The sequence below is a fragment of the Pteropus alecto genome, unplaced genomic scaffold (genome assembly GCF_000325575.1).
Source record: "Pteropus alecto unplaced genomic scaffold, ASM32557v1 scaffold5, whole genome shotgun sequence".
Taxonomy (NCBI): domain Eukaryota; kingdom Metazoa; phylum Chordata; class Mammalia; order Chiroptera; family Pteropodidae; genus Pteropus; species Pteropus alecto.
The window spans coordinates 23,842,522-23,862,157 of record NW_006441953.1 but is presented as its reverse complement, the minus strand read 5'-3'; the positions used below and the strand labels follow the sequence as shown (position 1 = coordinate 23,862,157).

At 31.6% G+C, this 19,636-nt stretch overlaps 1 protein-coding gene across 1 annotated transcript in view; it reads right to left on the bottom strand.

Moving 5' to 3' along the window:
* The window catches only part of LCORL (ligand dependent nuclear receptor corepressor like), a 95,717-nt gene that overhangs the window by 49,878 nt on the left and 26,203 nt on the right, over positions 1-19,636 (bottom strand). The window contains 1 exon segment of the mRNA XM_015594892.2: positions 8,537-8,602. Within this exon segment, the coding sequence (XP_015450378.1) occupies positions 8,537-8,602 (66 nt within the window).

Here is a 19,636-nt window from a genome sequence, read left to right as displayed (position 1 = left end):
TATATATACAAAAACTAAAATAACCTGTTATACAATCAGTTACAAACACAGTCCTCAAGTATTTTGCCTCCAGTTCTCTTGAGCTTTCACCATCCAAGGTGAGAAATTGCCTCATATAGTCATTACTCCTTCAGTCTGTGACCTGGAATCATGAGGAGATGTGATCCTCCTTCAGTCTGTGACCTGGAATCATGAGGAGATGTGATCCTCATCCACAGCCTGGAGACCAGTGAATCAGATCACTCATAAGCATGAAATAGATTTTGGAACTATTTTGTTATGTAGCATTACTGTAGCAAATCCTTGACTCGTGTGCCAAGTATAACATAATTTTGATAGATCAATGAAATCTTAACTGTTTTTTTTTTTTTTTTTATGAACTCATGAATAGAGAATATGAAAAGCCTTGAGGTTTTTAAAAGTAGCTGGTAGGCCTATAGAAGGAATATTTTTGAAAATCATTGTGAAGTTTCATGAAGTTTGATAAATATGTTGACTCAAAGGACAACTTTGGATTAATAAAAACAATTACCAGTTATAAGATAAAATTGGGCATGCTGAGATTATCCTCATTTATTTCTGAAGTCCTTCGAGGAAATGTTAATTAAAATAAATGCCTACAGAGTTAAATAAATAACAATGAATAATCAATGTTTACATAAATGCCATTAAATTGTGCTGGGTTCGAAAATCTACAACTTTACTTACAAACATTTAATAATTACTTTCTAATTTTGAATCCAAATAAACTATGGTAGGATATATTTTTTATATACAGGAAAATAAATTTTGGAAAATCAACTGTTGGCCAGATTTCTCCCTCTATCCAGGTTATCTTTTCATGTCATGAAAATTAAATAAACACTACAATAAGATGTATTCATTTTATCTCTCAAAATTTGAAATGAATTAATGAATCAGATATTCTTCTAAAATAAGTTGCCTCTTGTTTTGAAATTTTAATGCATGAAGGTATAAACTCAAAAAGTGCTTTATAGAAACTGTCTTATTAATAAAAGGCAATGTCACAATGAAAACTGATAGCAAATGACTGACAAAATCTCTCTCCAACCATTTTACCTAGTCTATCTTAGAAAGATAACAGACTTTGAAATTAGAAAGCCTTAGTACTGAACTATGGGCTTTCCACATTCTAGATGTTGCCTTGGGCGAGTTACTTTCTCTGAGCTTCAATTTCCTTATCTGTAAAATGAAGATAATAATCATTGTAGCTTAAGGCTGTAGTAAAAGTTGTATAAAAACATATACAAAACACCTAATAAGCCCCATACATGTTACTTTTATTTCATTTTAAACAATCACACTTCTTTTGAATGTTTTCATTCTCTTCAGTACCCTTTAACCATGGAAGGAAATTCGATGTCCCCAAAGACAAAGCCCATTGAAAAGTTAAAAAAAAAAATACTGAACTAGATTTTTCATGAAGGTCATGAAATTCAAGGTCAATGAATTCAATAAAGTAGCAGGATACAAAATTAATATTCAGAAGTCAGTGGCATTTTTATACACCAATGATGAAATATTAGAAAGAGAAATTAAGGAAACAATCCCATTTACAGTTGCATCAAAAACAATAAAATACCTGGGAATCAAATTAACTAAGGAGGTAAAAGACCTGTTCTCAGAAAATGATAAGTCACTGAAAAAAGAAATTGAAGAAAATACAAATAAATAGAAGCATATACCATGCTCATGGGTAGGAAGAATCATTAAAATGGACATACTACCCAAAGCAATCTATAGATTCAACGCAATCCTTATCAAAATACCAATGGCATTTTTCAGAGAGCTAGAATAAATAATTCTGACCCCAAATAGCCACAGCAATCTTGAGAAAGAAGAACAAAATTGGAGGTACCACACTACCTGATATCAAACTCTACTTCAAGGCTACAGTAATCAAAACAGCATGGTACTGGCATTAAAAACAGATATACTGATCAATGGAACAGAATAGAGAGCCCAGAAATAAATCCACATTTATGTGCTCACTTAATATATGACAAAGAATGAAAGAATATACAGTGAGGTAAAGACAGTCTCTTCAATAAATGCTGCTGCAAAAATTGGACAAATACATAAAAAAAAAAAAAAAGAAACTGGACCACCTTCTTATGCCATATAAAAGAATAGACTCAAAATGGATTAAAGACAAATGTAGGACCCAAAATCATATAATTTCTAGAAAAAAAATAGGTAGTAATTTCTCTGCTATTGCTACTAGTAATTTATTTCCGGACATATCTCCTTGGGCAAGGGATAAAAAAGAAAAAATAAACAAATGGGACTACATCAAACTAAAAAGTTTTTACACAGCAAAGGAAACCATCAACAAAACAAAAAGACAACCAGCTGAATGGGAGAAGATACTTGCTTATGAAGCATCTGGTAAGAAGTTAACATCCACAATATATAAAGAACTTATTCAACTCAACAATAAAAAAACAAACAATCCAATTAAAAAATGGGCAGAAGATCTGAATAGAGAAAATACAGATGGCCAATAAACATATGAAAAGATGCTCAAGGTCATCAGAGAAATGCAAATTAAATTCACACTGAGATATCACCTCACACCTGTCAGAATGGCTATCATCAATAAATCAAAGAACAAGTGTTGGCAAGGATGTGGAGAAAAGAGAACTCTCATAAACTGTTGGTGGGACTGCAAATTGGTACAGCCACTGTGGAAAACAGTCTGAAGGTTTCTCAAAAAATTTAAAATGGATATACCTTTTGACCCAACAATTGCACTTCTGGGTATTTATCCAAAGAAAACCAAAACAATAATTTGTAAAGATCTATGCACCCCTACGTTTATGGCAGCACAATTTACAACAGCCAAGATCTGGAAACAACCTAAATGCCCATCAACGGACGATTGGATAAAGAAGTTATGGAGTATTACTCAGCCATTAAAAAAAAATGAAATCCTACCATTCACAACGACATGGATGGACTTAGAGGTTATTATGCTGGGTGAAATAAGTCAGACAGAAAAAGATAAATACCGTATGATTTCATTTATATGCAGACTCTAAGGAATAAAAAGAACAAACTAATCAAGAACAGACTCACAAATATAGAGGACAATCTGGTGACGGCCAGAGGGGAGAGGGTTTGGGGGGCTGAGAGGAAAGGGTGAAGGGTTAAAGAAGTACAAATTAGTAGCTGATAGATGGTCATGGGGATGGGGAACACGGCATTCAGAATGCAGTCAGCATTAATGGACTGGCTAGGTGGAGAGCCAGAGAAGATAAAGAGCAATAAGGGGGATCGTTTTATAAAGCATATAAATTTCGAACCAATGTACTATATACTTGAAACTAATAATAAAATTTTTAAAGAAAGGATAATAAAAAAAATTGCGAACATTAGTTGCCCACAAATTTGATAACTGTAGATGAAATGGATGAATTCCTTGAAAGACACAATCTACCAAATCTCACAAAAGAAAAAATAAAGTCAATTGGCCTATTTCTATTAAAAAATTAAATCATTGATAACCTTCCAAAACAGAAAGTGCCAGCCCAGATGGTTTCTCTACAATCTGCTCCAGAAAATAGAAGCAAAGGAAATATTTTCCCACTCATTGTATGATTCCATCATTACCCAAATACCAAAACCTGTCTGAACAAACATGTTACCCAAGATGATAGGCAGAGAGCAAATAAGCATATGAAAAGGTATTCAATATCATATTCTACTATAGAACTACAAATTAAGACACGATACTACTATACACCTAATAGAATGAGTAGTCTAAAACACTGACAACATCAAATGCTAGTGAAGATGTAGAGTAAGAGCAACTTAAATTGCTTGTGGGAACACAAAATAGCATAACCACTGTTGAAGACAGTCTGGCAGTTTTTTACAAAGCTAAACATAGTCCTCCCATTCAATCTAGCAATGATGCTCCTCAGTATTTACTTAAATTAGTTGAAAACTTATGTCCACACAAAAACTTGCATACAAATATAGCCACTTTATTAATAATTGCCCAAACTTGAAAGTGACCAAGATGTCTTTCAAATAGGTGAATGGAGTAAGCAAACTGTGGGACATCTATACAGGGCAATAATATTCAGCAATAAAAACAAATGAGCTGTGAAGCCATGAATATGTAGAGGAACTTTAAATGCATATTGTTCAGTGAAAGAAGTGAATCTGAATGGGTTCAATATTGTATGTATGATTCTAACTATATGACATTCTGGAAACTAAAAAACAGTAAAAAGATCAGTGTTTGACATGGTTTGGGGACAGGGGAGATGGCTGAAAAGGTGGAATACAGGTAATTTTTAGGGCAGTAAAACTACTGTGTATGATGCTGTAATGGTGGATATGTGACACTACGCATTAGGCAAAACCCACATTAGGTACAACACACAGAGTGAACCTAATGTAAATTATGAGGGCTTTAGTTAATAATAATGCATCAATGTTAGTTCATCGATTGCAACAAATGCACCACACTAATGAATGACATTAATATGAAGGAACTTAAGGTGGGAGGGGGAAACTCTTTGTATTTGTACTCGATTTTCCTGTAAATTTAAAACTGCTCTAAAAATACTATTTATTTTAAAAATCAGGATATATTATACACAAGCTTATTTACCGCAAATATTTCCCATGCTCAAATATACTTCTAAATCATTTTTAAAAGATAAACATAGCCCATCAAAGCGATGTATTGTAACTTATTCAATCAACATCCTATTGTTGGATACTTAAGCCTGTTTCTATAATTTTGGCATTTTAAACACCACGATGAATACATTCAGATAAGTCTTCGAGTACACATTGATAAGAGCTAATAATATAACTTATGTAAATAACTATAAAATAGCATTCGATTCTCTGGTCTTAATCATTAACTCATATTAGAAAACTACTGACTTTTGACTTGATGCTATGTGAATGAGTTTCCAGTACGAACATCGCTAATCACAGTTCCTAACACAAACTAAGTACTCCAAATGTTCCATCCGATAAATCTCATTAAAAAGTGGTTTTGTTGTCTCCATCATCATAGTGTTAACAGTTGGAAAAAAAGATATTAAGCCAAAAATACTAAATTCCAGTCAGTGGTAAGTCAGGGGTCAGCAAACTTTTCCTATAAATCACCAGACAGTAGACTGCATGGCCTCCCAGATAGTTTTGGGAGGCCATGCAGTCTCTTTACACAACCATTCAACTCTACTGTTGAAGCACAAAAGCAGCCATAGACAATATGTTAATAAATGAGAGGCTGTTTCTAATAAAACTTTATCAACTGGATAATTAAATTTGAACATCATATAATCTTCACATGGCACAAAATATTAATCTTTTGATTTTGATTTAAAAATGTGAAAACCATTCTTAGCTCACAGTCCATTCAAAAGTAGTCAATGGGCTGGATTTGGCTCACATGCTAAAGCTTGCAGACCTCAGATACAATCTCCCTTTGAAAAGTGAATACAGAAAAACCAAGTAGGGATTTTATGAACTAGTTTACACAGGCTTACTTACTCTTTTCATATTTTTGTATATATCCATAGTCAGGGCAAGTAAATCAGATGAGCTCATGGATAAAAGAAACTGGCTCATCAATAAGACATGAAAAAAGATGAACTAAAAGTCAACAGGAAAAGTGAGTTTTGGGGAGATGGAGGAGAAAGAGAGGCAGAATACAGGGAATCTTTCTGGGAGTACATAAAATTGAGAAGTTTATGACATCCAAAGTTTCTTTGGAGACTTTACCTCAAAAAGAAATAACAGTTATGTTTCCTCAAAGGGACAAAATGTCATGAGAACAGACCAAAGAAGACAGAAAGCAAGGACTTCTGTTTTGTTTCCAACAAATTATAAATTAGCAGCACTCAAAAGCTTTTTTTCAAAACCATTCCATCTGGAGGTTGTTCTGAATCGAATTCAAGAATTAAAATATAAACTTCTCAAAACACTAATATATGTTTCAAAAGTCTTATAAACACTGTGTGCCAAAGTTGATTTTCAAGGTTGCAGTATGAAATTTATAATATATTTTTTCACACAAACAGTAGGTTTGCTATGCAGTCCACTTAACTTAAATGTATTATGAAATTTAAATACTATGCATTTAATTTTATAATTAAAAATTTAAAACGACATATAAGAATCCTTTGCTATCCAATTTTTTGGTTCCTGAGTTTTGAAGAAGGGTTCAGATTACCAATGATTTATCTAAAAACATAAACAAAGCAAACTAATCCTGCACAGATATGTATACTGAGAAATACCTACACTTGTAGTCCTAGTATCTAAATATTAAACCACTTTTAACACTGGTAACAACAAAGGAAACACTTATTTAAAAGAGGATAAAAAAGAAGTTGGAGATGTCTATAATAGATAGCATCTACATGCCTTTTCAAAAGGCTCTACAGTTTGATAGCACTAGTGTAATTTTCCTTCAAAACATATGGCTGTCTTCATCCTTGTACACAGATTTATTACTATAATTAATATTGTCACTCTTAAGCTTATAACTTTGATTAGAAGCAAATTTTTTTAATTCAAAAAAGCAAGAAAAAGGGGGAAAAAATTTACCTAAGAAATTTGGAGAAAAGTTAGAACATTTGGGGTGAGAAAGTGCAATAAAGTAAGTATATGTGTATGTGTGAGAAAAAGATTGAGTTCTGAACCTTAGCTAATTTTATAAATCCTCCCATCAAAAAAAGCACAAAAGAGGATATAAAGTACAAGATCTATCAGAATTTAAAAAATAAATGGAATAAGATATACAGCAATGGAGTATTAAATTAAATTAATTATAATAGATCCACAATGAAATAATGTGCAGCCATTAAGAACTGATCGAGAACTTTATATACCCAAATGACATACTTGTGATAGTAGTCATAAACGTGTACATACTGTATACACAGTATATACTACATTAATAAAAGAATATATGCAAATATATATTTTACATTTATATAAAATGTTAAAGGTTATCTGTAGGTCATGGGACTAATTTTTTTCTTTTCAGCTTATTTGTATTTTCTAATTTCCTAAAATGAGCAAGTGTTACTCATATACTAAAAAAAGTACTAGTCTACAAATAAAATACATGCATTTATTTCCTTAGAACACTCTGCCCTTTGTACAATAAATGACTAATTTCTGAAGGAAAGTAAGTATATCATATACATAACTATATAAATAAAGTGGAGGAAGCAAGAGGCTAAAAGTCACAGTTTGCAACTTCGCTTACCAGAAGGCAATTAAGTATAATGTTGACTTCTGACATGAATGAGAACAGCAGGTTAGGAAAGGAAGGCTGAAGAAATATCAAGCATAGGTTAAATTCTTGGTTTTTAGATTTTTCCTTTGATCATTTTTAAGCTCAGAAAAATAAGTGAAACTGAAATTAGTCAGTATTGCTTATAAATACATCAGGTAAAAATATTTAATTCAGTGTTAAACTACGATAAAGTGAGAAACAGTTAAAGTTAAGAGATATTTGAGAAAGATCTTAACCATAAGAAAAATAAAACATTAGAACAGGAACATTTTGGAGTCTCCATCCTTGGAGTCATAGTCCTCATGGATATCATTCATCTGAAGATGAGTGGTTGGGACAAATGATCTTTCATAGCTACTTTCAGCTCTACAATTTATAACTCAATTATCCTGGTCAACATTAATAAAAAATGAGCAGAAAACTTTTGACTGCTCCAGCTATCACTGTAATTACCTTGACTCCAAAGATTTATATATACAAAAAAGAGAAGGATCTTTAGGTCAACTGAGATCTTGAGTCTTAGTAGAATGGAAGGTACCAGAGTTGAATGGAAGGTCACAGAGTTAGCACACAAAACTGACCAGACACGAAATAATTCAGAAAGAATTCAATCAAAATCAAAGTAGATCTATACCAGCACTGCCCATTTTGTAAATGAACTGTACTATAAAATTTCAGATGTCTACAAAAATGTTCTCTCCTAGTGCTGTACATTTACAAGCAAGCAGTAAAACAAATAAACTATGGTATCACAGCAATTATATCACATAGCAAAATCTTCCACCAGGATTTATGCTAGACTGTTTGGAAGAGAAGGCTATAATAAACAACAAGCTGGATTATACATAAATATAAAACTCTTGACACACATGGCAAGATTTCTCAGAGTGACAATCTGAGTTCCTGGTTGCCTGTATCATAAGCAACAGGAGATATTTATTTAATTGAACCCCTTTAAATTGTCTTTAAGAAGTAAGGGAATATAATGTATAAAATAACAAAAATCAAATTTCACTATTGAGCCAAAAATAAGCTTCATTTTCTATTTTGATCAGTGTACTAATTTCTTTTTAAAGATTATAACATAATGTAACAATGAGAGAAATATTTGAACTTTATTTAAAAATATTTTCTAAATAAATAAGAAAACAATTTCATGTTTAGCATAAAGTTAGTGTAGCACAACCATTTTTCATCTGTTAAATGAGGTTAAAATTTAAAAATAAAAAAAAGCATTACCTTCAAATAAACTGAGGTCTCTTCGTAGCCGTGGTCCATAAAGCCCTTCTAAAATACTCTCAAAACCTGTTATTAAAGAAAGAAAAGTATATTAACTGCTGAAAAAGCTTATTTTTACAACAATAAAAAAATATAAACTATAAGGAATCAAAAAATTATAAGTTTAACATGCTATGAGGTGTCATTTTTCCTTTAGTTGAATTAAGTTGAACTAGGCAATATACAACATGGTAAATAGTCACATGTGACTATCAGAAATTAAATGACTTAAAGAAATTGAAATATTCAAATGCAAATGTTTACTACTAAAACAAGTAAACACTTTCATCATTTAGAAATATTCTCAGGTTAAAATATTATAGGTAGATTTCTTTTATAATAATTTTGTAAAGAGAAGAAAGAATAGGTATGATAATCCTGTTTGTATTTGTTACAAAAAGGTTAACTTAAAAAAAGTGGCATCTTTAGCTTCAATTACAAAAATGAGCAAATGAGTGTCAATGAAGATAAATTTTTCCTGTGAAAAGTATGATGTATAAAATTTTAACCTATTTGTAAAAATCCTAACAATTTGTTCATGGGTATGAACTATTTTTTAAAAAATTACTGAAAATCTAGTCAAGTTAACAAAATCGGAATTCATGAATTTATGTAGTATTTATTCTACTTTCTGTTTATAAAAATTTTAAGATTTAATAATTTTCTTTTTGAAGTCTGTATTATATTCAATTTTAAGCAGCTTTTTGATAAACTACAAGGCATCCAAAGGAAAATGACAAGGATGGCAAAATAACTGGGAAACAAATAAAAGGAACTACTTGAAGGATGCTTAAATCAGGGAAGAAAAAACTAAAGGTAACATGGTAGATGTGAAAAAATGAAAGATAAAGTAGAACTACTACTACAGAAATATTTCATAAGTCATTAGATGCTTTAAAAAACATTTTAACATCTCTGAAATCAAGATGCATATTAAAATCAATGGTGTGTCAGAGTCAAAAAGTGGCAACACTGTAGAACATGAAGAGATGATGCATCTTACAACTTACGATGTAGATTTGACAAAGTAGTTATGATACTTGGTAAATATGTACTTAATAAAATCTTTGTGAAATGATTCAGTACTAGTTCCTATGAGTGGAAATTTCAGGCAGAAAAGTGAATGAACTACAACCAGAGACAGCTTTCAAGAATGCTCTAGAAAAGAATTTCATATTGGGTAAACCTCAAACGGAACAAACCCCAAATTTCTATCTATTATGAAGATATCTGAATTATATTTGGAGCATTGAGATCAATGCTCTAAAAATAATACTACAAATAACTATTTTAAGATATCACTCTGTGGTATAATGGACAAAAATGTATAGCCTCTCTGAGGTATCTTTGCTGGGTTTCCTATCCTGAGGGTTCCTTTAAAATTTCTGTATCTGTGTTCACCAATGAGACTGGTCTAAATTTCCTTTGTACTAGAAGTCAGGTTTTGATATCAGGTTTTGATATGCTACCCTCGAAAAGTGAGTTTCAATGTTTCTTCTACTCTAGAAAAAAATTAGGAAACATAAGATCACTTCCTTCAATATTTAGCAGAATATAACAGGAGTGCCAACTGAGAATAAAGTCATTAAAAAGTGCTTATTACCAAACTGTCATAGGACTATTCAGGTATTCTATTCCCTTCTTAGTTATAGTTTTCTGGGAACCTGCCCATTTCAATTATATTTTCCAATTTACTTGTATAAAATGTTTCATTATATGTTTTTATCTATCTAATGTCAACAGCATCTGCAGTTATATTAGTTTTGCTTTTCATTCCTTGTTATTTATGCCTTCTCTTTTTTCTCAATCAAGTTCATTAGTTTATTTTTTTCAGATTAAAAAATTTTGATTTCTTGATCTTCTCTAATGTATATTTGTTTTCTCATCCACTAATTTCTGCTCCTGCTTTTATTTCTTTGTGTCCTTTATTTTGAGTTTATTTTGTTCTTATTTATTCCTTCTTTAATTGGATATTTAGTTCATTACCTTTCAGCCTTTCTTCTTTTCTAATACATGCATTTAAAGCTATCAATTTCCACCTAACTACGCCTTTTAGCTGCATTGCACAATGTCATATTTTCTCATCATTCAAAGTATTTCATAATTTCCATTATGCCTTTTTTGATTCATGGTTTTTAAAAGCATATTTCTTAATTTCCAAATATATACAGTATGCGTTTTATAGATTTGTAACTTACATTGTAGTCAAAAGAAAATGCCCAATATGATTTTAATCCTTTGAAATTTTCTGACACTGTTTTTATGGTTGATATAGACAATTTTTGAAAATTCCCTACATATGCTTGAAAAGAATATGTACTCTAAACTTGCTGGATGCAGCATTCTAATTAGTTCATTCCATTAACATGTTAATTGTGCTCTTTAAATCATCTTTACGCAGTTTTGTTTTTGACTCTTTGATCTATTAATTCTTGGGAAAAATATATAAAATCTTCCATAAAATTGTAGCTTTGTCATTTCTTTTCTATTTCTTTAAATTTTTGCTTTATATGTGTTTGAGGCTATATTATTAAGAGTTTATAATTTTATAATTGTTCTATGTTCTTAGTGAATAAAACTCTATATAATTATAAAGTGATCCTTTTTATTGCTAGTCATGATTTTTGCATTAGGCTATATGGTCTAATATTATATAGCTATAAAATACTTTTTATTGCTTCCATGATATGTCTTTTTCAATTATTTCTTTACAATTTTTAGGTATTATTAAAGAACATATCTTTTAAAAAAACATCCTGAGATTTTGTGAGAATTCAGTCACTTAAATTTAAAAGTTATTAAGATATTTAAGTTTAAATTCCTTATCTACTTTATTTCTATTTGTTCTATACTGCTACTTTTCACTTTCTTGCAAACTCTGGAATTGACTGAATATTTATCATTCACTTTTGTCCCTCCTCTATTAGTATGAAAAGTATGCTCTATTTGTTCTTTTTGAGATTAACCCAGAAATTAGGATATGGGTTTAAATCTTTACCCACCCTTCCAGGACTTAATATTGAAAGAACTTAGACTTCCTTCCTATTTACATTATTGTTCTGTATACTTCACTAAATAGTGTTTGTTATATTTGTACACATGTTTACCACTGTCTTTGCTTTTCATTACTTACATCTCAGAGTCTCCATCTAGAAATATTTTCCTTCTACTTAAAGTACCTCCTTTAGTGAGCATATGATAACACCCTTCCCTAAGACTCTGATCAAAAGTATCTAAGTCGTTCTCACCTACATACTCCATGCTGTGTTCTCTTTTACATCTTTCTCTTTTCTTAACTGCATTTTGGTTAATTTCTTTCACTATATATATTTCACTTGAATTCTCTCTATGTATATCAACTGACAAACTCTGATTTTTTTAAATGTCGACTTTACAGAGATATAATTTACACAATACTATGTACTCATTTTAAGGATAAAGTTCAATAAATTTTCATAAATGAAGACGTTTATTTAGCCAAGAACATAATCAAGACAGAATATATTTCCACCAACTCAAATGGTATTGCTGTGTCATTTTGAGTAAATTCCCTGGAACAACCCAAAGCCCAAGGAAACACTAATCTACTTTCTATCATTATAAATTAGACTTGTCTATTCTACTGTTTTTGAGATTCATTTATGTTGTTGCATGTATCAATAGTTCTTTCCTTTTAACTATTGAGATGTATTTCCATATACAGATATAGGACAAACTGTTGATCAAGTCTCATGCTGATGGACATTTGGGTGGTTTAAAATATGTGACTATTATAAAGAAAGCAAGTGTCTACATTCATGTGTAATTTTTTGTGAATAAATGTTATCATTTCTCTTGAATAAATATGTAAGAGTGTTATTGCTAGGTTGAGTGCTAGGTTCTTTTGGTGTGTTGTTGATATTTTAAGAAACTAAACAGTTGTTTTGCTAAACGGCTATCCTCTTTTACATTCCTACTAGTAGTATATGAAAGATTGAGCTGTACCACACAAAGCCTTACCAACACACAGCACTGTCCTTTCAATTTCAGCCATTCTAATGAATGTGTATACGTAACTCATAGTGGTTGTAATTTGCAATTTCTTGATGACTAATGATTTTTAGTATCCTATCTATGAAAATGTCTTTATTTCATTATGGTAACAGGGTAGGATGACCCCCATATAACAAACTAGGAAGTGAGTCATCATTTATTTCCATTTTCTGAGTTTCTATATTGTAATATTAACTAGAAACCAGACCTGGGAGCTTTCTTTATGGTATGGTTCAAATTATGAATCCAATTTTTTAAATCAATAGAAAACTACTCTTGTCATCTATTTATTAATTGAGTCGGCTTGGGCAATTTGTATCTCATAAGTCATAGTATTTATTTGCATAAAGTTGTTCGAAAGATTTTCTTACTGCCCTTTTAATGTCTGTAGAATCTGTAGTGACATCCCTCTTTCATTTCCGATGTTAGTTTATGTATCTCCTCTCCTGTTTCATTGATCACTCTGGCCCCAAATTTAGCAATTTTACTGATCTTTTCAAAATACCACATGTGGTTTTGACAACATTTACTATTGTCCATCCATTTCTATGTTTTTTATTTCTGCCCTATCTTTATTATATTCTTTCTAATCATTTTTTGTTTTATTTGCATTTTAGAAAAATTTATTTTTCTAAGTTTTTAAGGTAGATACTAAATCATTGATTTATGACCTTTGCCCTTTTCTAATAAAAGCATTTAAAGCTATAACCTTCTCCTTATTAACTAACTATCTTAGTTCTACCTCATAAATTCTGATAAACTGTCTCTTCATTTTCACCCAGCTCAAACTGTCTGCAATTTCCCTTATGTCTTGTTTTACACATAAGTTATAAATGTGTTGTTTAATTTCCAAATATTTAGGCATTTTCCAGAAGTCTTTGTTACTGAATTCTGACTGAATTTCTTTTGATGATAAAACATTTGGTAAGATTACGATCATTTTTAATTTATTAAGATTTGGTTTACAGGTAGTATATGATCTATTATGATAGCGAATATTTCATGTACATTTGAAAAAAATGTGTATCTGCAGTTACAGGGTGGAGTGTGCTATAATATCACTTAGGCTTACTTGATTGATGGTGTTCTTTAAGTCATCTATATTTCTATTAATTTTCTGTCTCATCTTTCTCCTTTAGGTTCTGTGTCACGTATTTTGAAGCTGTTATTAGGCGCATACATACTTTATATTGTTATGTCTCTTCAGTACATGAATCTCATCATTATTAAAAACGTTCCTCTTTATTCTATTCCTGTTTGAAAGTCCTATTCCTTGGTCTAAAGTCTACTTTGTCTGATGTTATATCAGCCATACCAACTTTTTATGATTAGAATTTTTGTTATATATTTTCCATCATTTCACTTTTAACCTTTCTTTATATTTATATTGAGTTTCTTGTGGCCATTATACAAGTTGAATCTTCTATCTTTATCCAGTCTGAAAATTTCTGCTTTTTAATGGAAGTGTTTAGACCATTAATATGTAATGTAATGATCAATATGGCTGAGTATATATCTACCATCTTACTTGTTTTCTATTTGTTCCATCTGTTATATGTTCCTTCTCCCATTCTTACCTCCCATAATATTCTTTTGAGTTAAATAAGAATTTATTATCTATTTTTTGCCACCATTAGCTTATTAGCTGTATCTCTTTTCATTCTTAGTGCTAACTATAAGGTTTATAATGTTCATTTTAGCTTTTCACAGTCTCACTTCATTATATAGAGCATGACAATATACAATGATAGAAGCAGTGTATACCCATATTCCACCCCCATCCTCTGTCTTGGTTATACATTTTACATCCAAATCTGTTATAAATCCCACAGTATATTACTTTTTACTTTAAAAGATCAATTATTTTAAAGAAATTAAAACAGGAGAAAGTATTTCTTACATTAATCCACATATTTACTGTCACTTTTTTCCCTTTGTGTAGATCTTATGCTTAAAGAACTTACTTTAATATTTATTGTACTAAAAGTTTGCTAGCAATGAATTCTTTCAACCATTGTTTTTTTCTGGAAAAATTAATCTGTCTTCATTTTTTAAAAATATTTTGTTGGGTACAGAATTCTAGGTTGACAGCTTTTAATCCCAGCACTTGAAAGATGTCGTTCCATTGTCTACCTGTTGCAAGTCTTTCTTCTCTTTGTTCCTCTGCACATGTGTCTTTTTCTCTGGCTGTTTCTAAGATTTTCTCTTTATCACTGTCTTTCAGCAATTTGATTATTACATAGCTTGGGTGGCTTTCTTTTGTGTGTACTCTGCCTGGGATAACTCTAAATAATTTTTCTATGGCCTCCTTTTGTTTTGAGATTCCAGCTATATATTGTTAAACCATATGATATCGTTCCACAGGTCACAGAAGCTGTTCCATTTTTTTCCTTCAGTTCTTTTTCTAACTGTTCTTCATTTTGGATGGTCTCCTTTGCTATTTTCTAAATTCACTGGTCTTTTCTTTTGCAGTTTGTACTTAGGAAACTATACAAGTTTAAAATATACTATTTGAAGAGTATTAACATATGCATCCACCCATAATGCCATTACCGCAATCAAGATAATAAATACTTCTCACACTCCTAAAAGTATCCTCATGTTCTTTTTTAATCCATCTCTCCCCTCCATTCACAAACACTAATATACTTTTGGTCACTTATCGGCTAGTCTATATATTCTAGAATTTCAAGAACATAGAATCTTACTGTACATAGAATCATGAACACAGACTCTTACCTTTCTTTTGGCCTGATATTTTTCACTCAGTAGAATGATTTTGAGATTTATCCATACTGTTGCCTATATCATTATTTTGTAATTTTATTTCCCAGTATATTCCACTTCATTGATATGCTACAATTTTTTATCCACTCAGGTGTTGGCAGATATATGTTTTAATTTTTATTGTGTAAATAATCAATAGTATATGGCTGAGTAATATGGTAGGTTTATGTTTAGCTTTCTATGAAATCAAACTACTTCCAAAAGTTATCATATCATTTCATATTCTTGCCAGCCATGCAGGAAAGTTACAGTGGAGCTTCGCATCCCCAGTACCACTTGGAATAGTCAATTGTGTTTCTTTTTTTTTTCTTTGTAACCATTCTAATGGTTTTAAAACCTTTCTACAGTCATCATATCTCACTGTAGTTTTAATTTGCATTTCCCTGATGATTAGTGATGTTGATCATTTTTTCATGTGCTTACTGCCATTCTTTTCTGTCTGTTCAAATCTTTTGCACAATGAATGCAAAATAGCACAACTCTGGAAAGCAGTTTGACAATTTCTATTAAGTTAAATATATACTACCACATGATCAAATAATCCCACTACTGAGTATTTACCCAACAGAAATGAAAACTACATTCACACAAAAACATGTACACAAGTGTTCATAGAGTTTCATTTATGATTATCCCAAACTGGAATCAACCTGATGTCCTTCCACTGTTGAATAAATAAACGAACTATGGTGCAATAGAATACTACCCAGCAAAAGAAACAAACTACCGATTCGTACAACAACATGGATATATCACAAGTGGATATTGTTAAGTGAAACAAGTCAGACTCAAAAGCACATACTGTATGATTGCATTTATACGACACTCGGGAGAAAATAAAACTACAGAGTCGAAGAGCAGACTAATGGTTACTAGTACTGGGTAAGGAGATGACTGCAAAGAAGCGAAAGCGACTTTTAGAGATGCTAAAACTATTCTATATCTTAATTATTGAGGAGCTGGTTATTCAACGTCTTGTGTGTCAGAACTCACACTACTGTAATCTACTTAATAAACCTTGCCAATTTTTTAAAATAAGGCATGAGATGGTTTTTGAAATAGAGAAAGGTGAAGGTCGTTAATGAAAACCAAATGAACTGTGAAGTTAGATGATTTGACAGATTATCCTTAAACAAAATAAAGTCAACCATGAATAATGGTCAGGGTTCAGAGTAAAGATGGAAGACTAAAAATCAGGTATCAAAGTTATCAGTGACTGTAATGTGGAAAGGTGACAGCTGTCCGCATGCTCACAGCATACTAAAAATCTCATGATCCTTAAAATAAAGAGCCTTTAGTACAGAGGTAGAATAATGATTTGAAAGCAAAAGCATGATGCAGAGTACACACAGAAAAACTATCTTCAGGGTGTAGAAGCTTTTGAGACTAAAAGGATGAGAAGGCAAATCTAAGTACAGTGTAATACGTTCATACGAGTATGATATCTATGGAAGAGTTCATCAGACAATCCTAGTCCCTTCTCTGACAGGTGAAATCAACTTCTATATTTATAGGTGGAAATTAGAGGAAAATAAGAAGACATACTTTTAAAAATGAAAGATTAAGAAAATAATTTTTTCGGTTATTCTATTTTACCTAGCCAATCCTATTTCATCACTAGTCAATCCTCTACTATTGTTATCCTGTCTCAATTCTATTCCCAAAATACCCTATTTGTTCCTTTCTCTTTGCCTATTTCTATTCTTTGTTCTTCTCCATGCCTTCTTTTCCCTGACTCCACATCCTAGGTCTCCTAAGAAAGCGCCCCTAATTAAACCATTCCACATTAATATCTGCTTATCTTTAAATCTCTGCTATACTTATTTGTGCCACACAACTGAAGTATGTAAGCTCCATCAATGAAGCCTTTCCAACCCCACATGCAGTTAAACTCAAATGAGTTCAGAAAAGTGGGGTTCTGTTAATACCTTTTAAACTTACACCTTTTAAATTTGAATATGTGAAACCAGAAATATATTTGAAAATCTATTGTTTTCATAAACCATAAAATGCCATTCTAATACTTGGCATCAAAATCTACCCCATGATAGCCTTATTTTTCTAGGTAGATTAATAATCCCCAAACCAAACAAAAAACCCACCTCCTTTTAGAAGATGGATCCAGATCTTAGGTTTCGAAAATAGTCACTAAATCTATCAAAAATATGCAAGAAGAATATGTCCGTCGCCCTTTCCTAGTACAAAAGACCAGCTCCGGGTAAACACTTTAAATCTTTAACAACAACAGCAACAACAACAATCATATTTTGCTTTCTGATGTTCTCTTTGACTAATACTTCTGAAGGCCTAAACTAATGCTAAATCTAACCTTTCCTTATCCTGGTCAAAAAGTGGTATATCTGAACTTATGACCATAGAAGTGTAGCATATCAAGTGATGGTGAGGTACATGGAGTGGTGGGTAACTAAAGTCAAGCAGAGGTAAACTTGCTGATGACAAAGTAACCACAGCATAAACTTCAGGGCAGGTATCCATACCCATGCTCTCTGCATTCCCCACTCTGCATACCATAATGCTAATTATTAAAGTTGACCTGATGTCTACAAATTAAATACTGAATTTCTTAATGAAAATACATATGATACAAGGCTGTTCTACTTGTAAATTTACCTTCAGACAGATTCTTGAGTTGATAGATCCAATCCTATGTTTTAAAATCTGAGTAAAAGTATGCAATTATCATTCAAGTAGCAAATCTGATAACTCTGACCTCTATAACATACGAATTGTCTTTTCCTAGGATCACAATTATAATGCAGCGGTCCCCAACCTTTTTGGCACCAGGTACCGGTGCTCCTATGAGAATCTAATGCCTGATGAAGTGCTTCTTCAGTCAGTATTTAGATAATAAATCCATTTAAATGTATCTTTACTTCCATGGTGGTAAATCCATTTATACTTAATATAAAACTATAGAGTAAAATTATAATTTATACAAAATGTCAATACTTTATAAATGCTAGATTCTCATTATTAAACACTGATTCCTGGATTTAAATGCAACAGATATAAAGGAAAAAGGCAAGCGTTCAGACTTTGGGGTTGGAGGTGATAGGAAAAGATGGTGTCATGGAAGGTTTTGCAGAAATGATAACGCCCAAAATAAGTCTTAATAGATGAATGACAGCGAGGCAAAACAAGGAAGGACATATTACACATTTAGAAAGGAGAGCAACATGCATAAAAACATAGGGAAAAAAGACCTTAACATACTCAAGAACAGACCTATCTAATATAACCTGTACATTGACAGAAATGATCTGTATCTGTGCTGTCCAAAACAGGACTTGAGGAACTGATTTTTAATTTTATTTAGTTTTATTTATTTAAATTTGAACAGCCATGTCTATAAATTGAAAAAGTATGCAAAGATAAAGAAAGTGATGTGAAGAGAGGGCAGTATGAAGGGCTGAGGCGATGCATACAACACAGACCCCAAAGGGCCTAGCTCCCCCCCTTTTTTTTTTTTTTTGCCAAGTAGTTAATTTTTAACCTGAAAGCCAGAATGAGCAATGGTGGGCCTTTAAGTAGTCAAGAGACAGGATTAGCTTTGCGTTCAGAAAAGATCACTTGAGCAGCAATGGCAGACTTAAATGAGAAAAAAAAAAAAAAGAATGGTTAGAAAGCTGGCAGAAATCCAGCAGAGAGAAAAAAAGAACATAAATGTAGGCAGAAGTAGTTTACCTAAAAGAAAGTGAATGGCTTTGAGTTATATAATACTATTAAATGGAATAACAGTTAAATGATGCCATCGTTTTATTATTTTAAGGTGGGAGTTAGAGGAAGTAAAGATTTCACTGAGACAGGAAATCCATGAAGTTTTTTTTGTTTTTTTGTTTTTTTTTTTTGGTTTATATGGTTGGTAGACATAAAAAGGATACACTTTTGGATAGGCTAACTTAAGATATGTGGGCATAAATTAAATAAAAACATCCAGCGGTAGAAACACAGACTTAGAGATCATTGGTACATAAATGGAAGATGGAATCCATTTCTAATTAACTGAAACAGTTCTACATCAATTATCGGAATCAAAATCTTTCAAAATTACCATTTAAAAGTTTTTTCTATTTTAATGAATATTGTAATGTACATAATATTCAGTATTTCAGTACATAATAGAAGGTACGTACAGGTACGCTGCTAACCCCTAGCCCCCACTCTTGCCAACATCAAATCCTAAAGAATGCCACATTGTATCCCACCTCAGGCATCCACAGA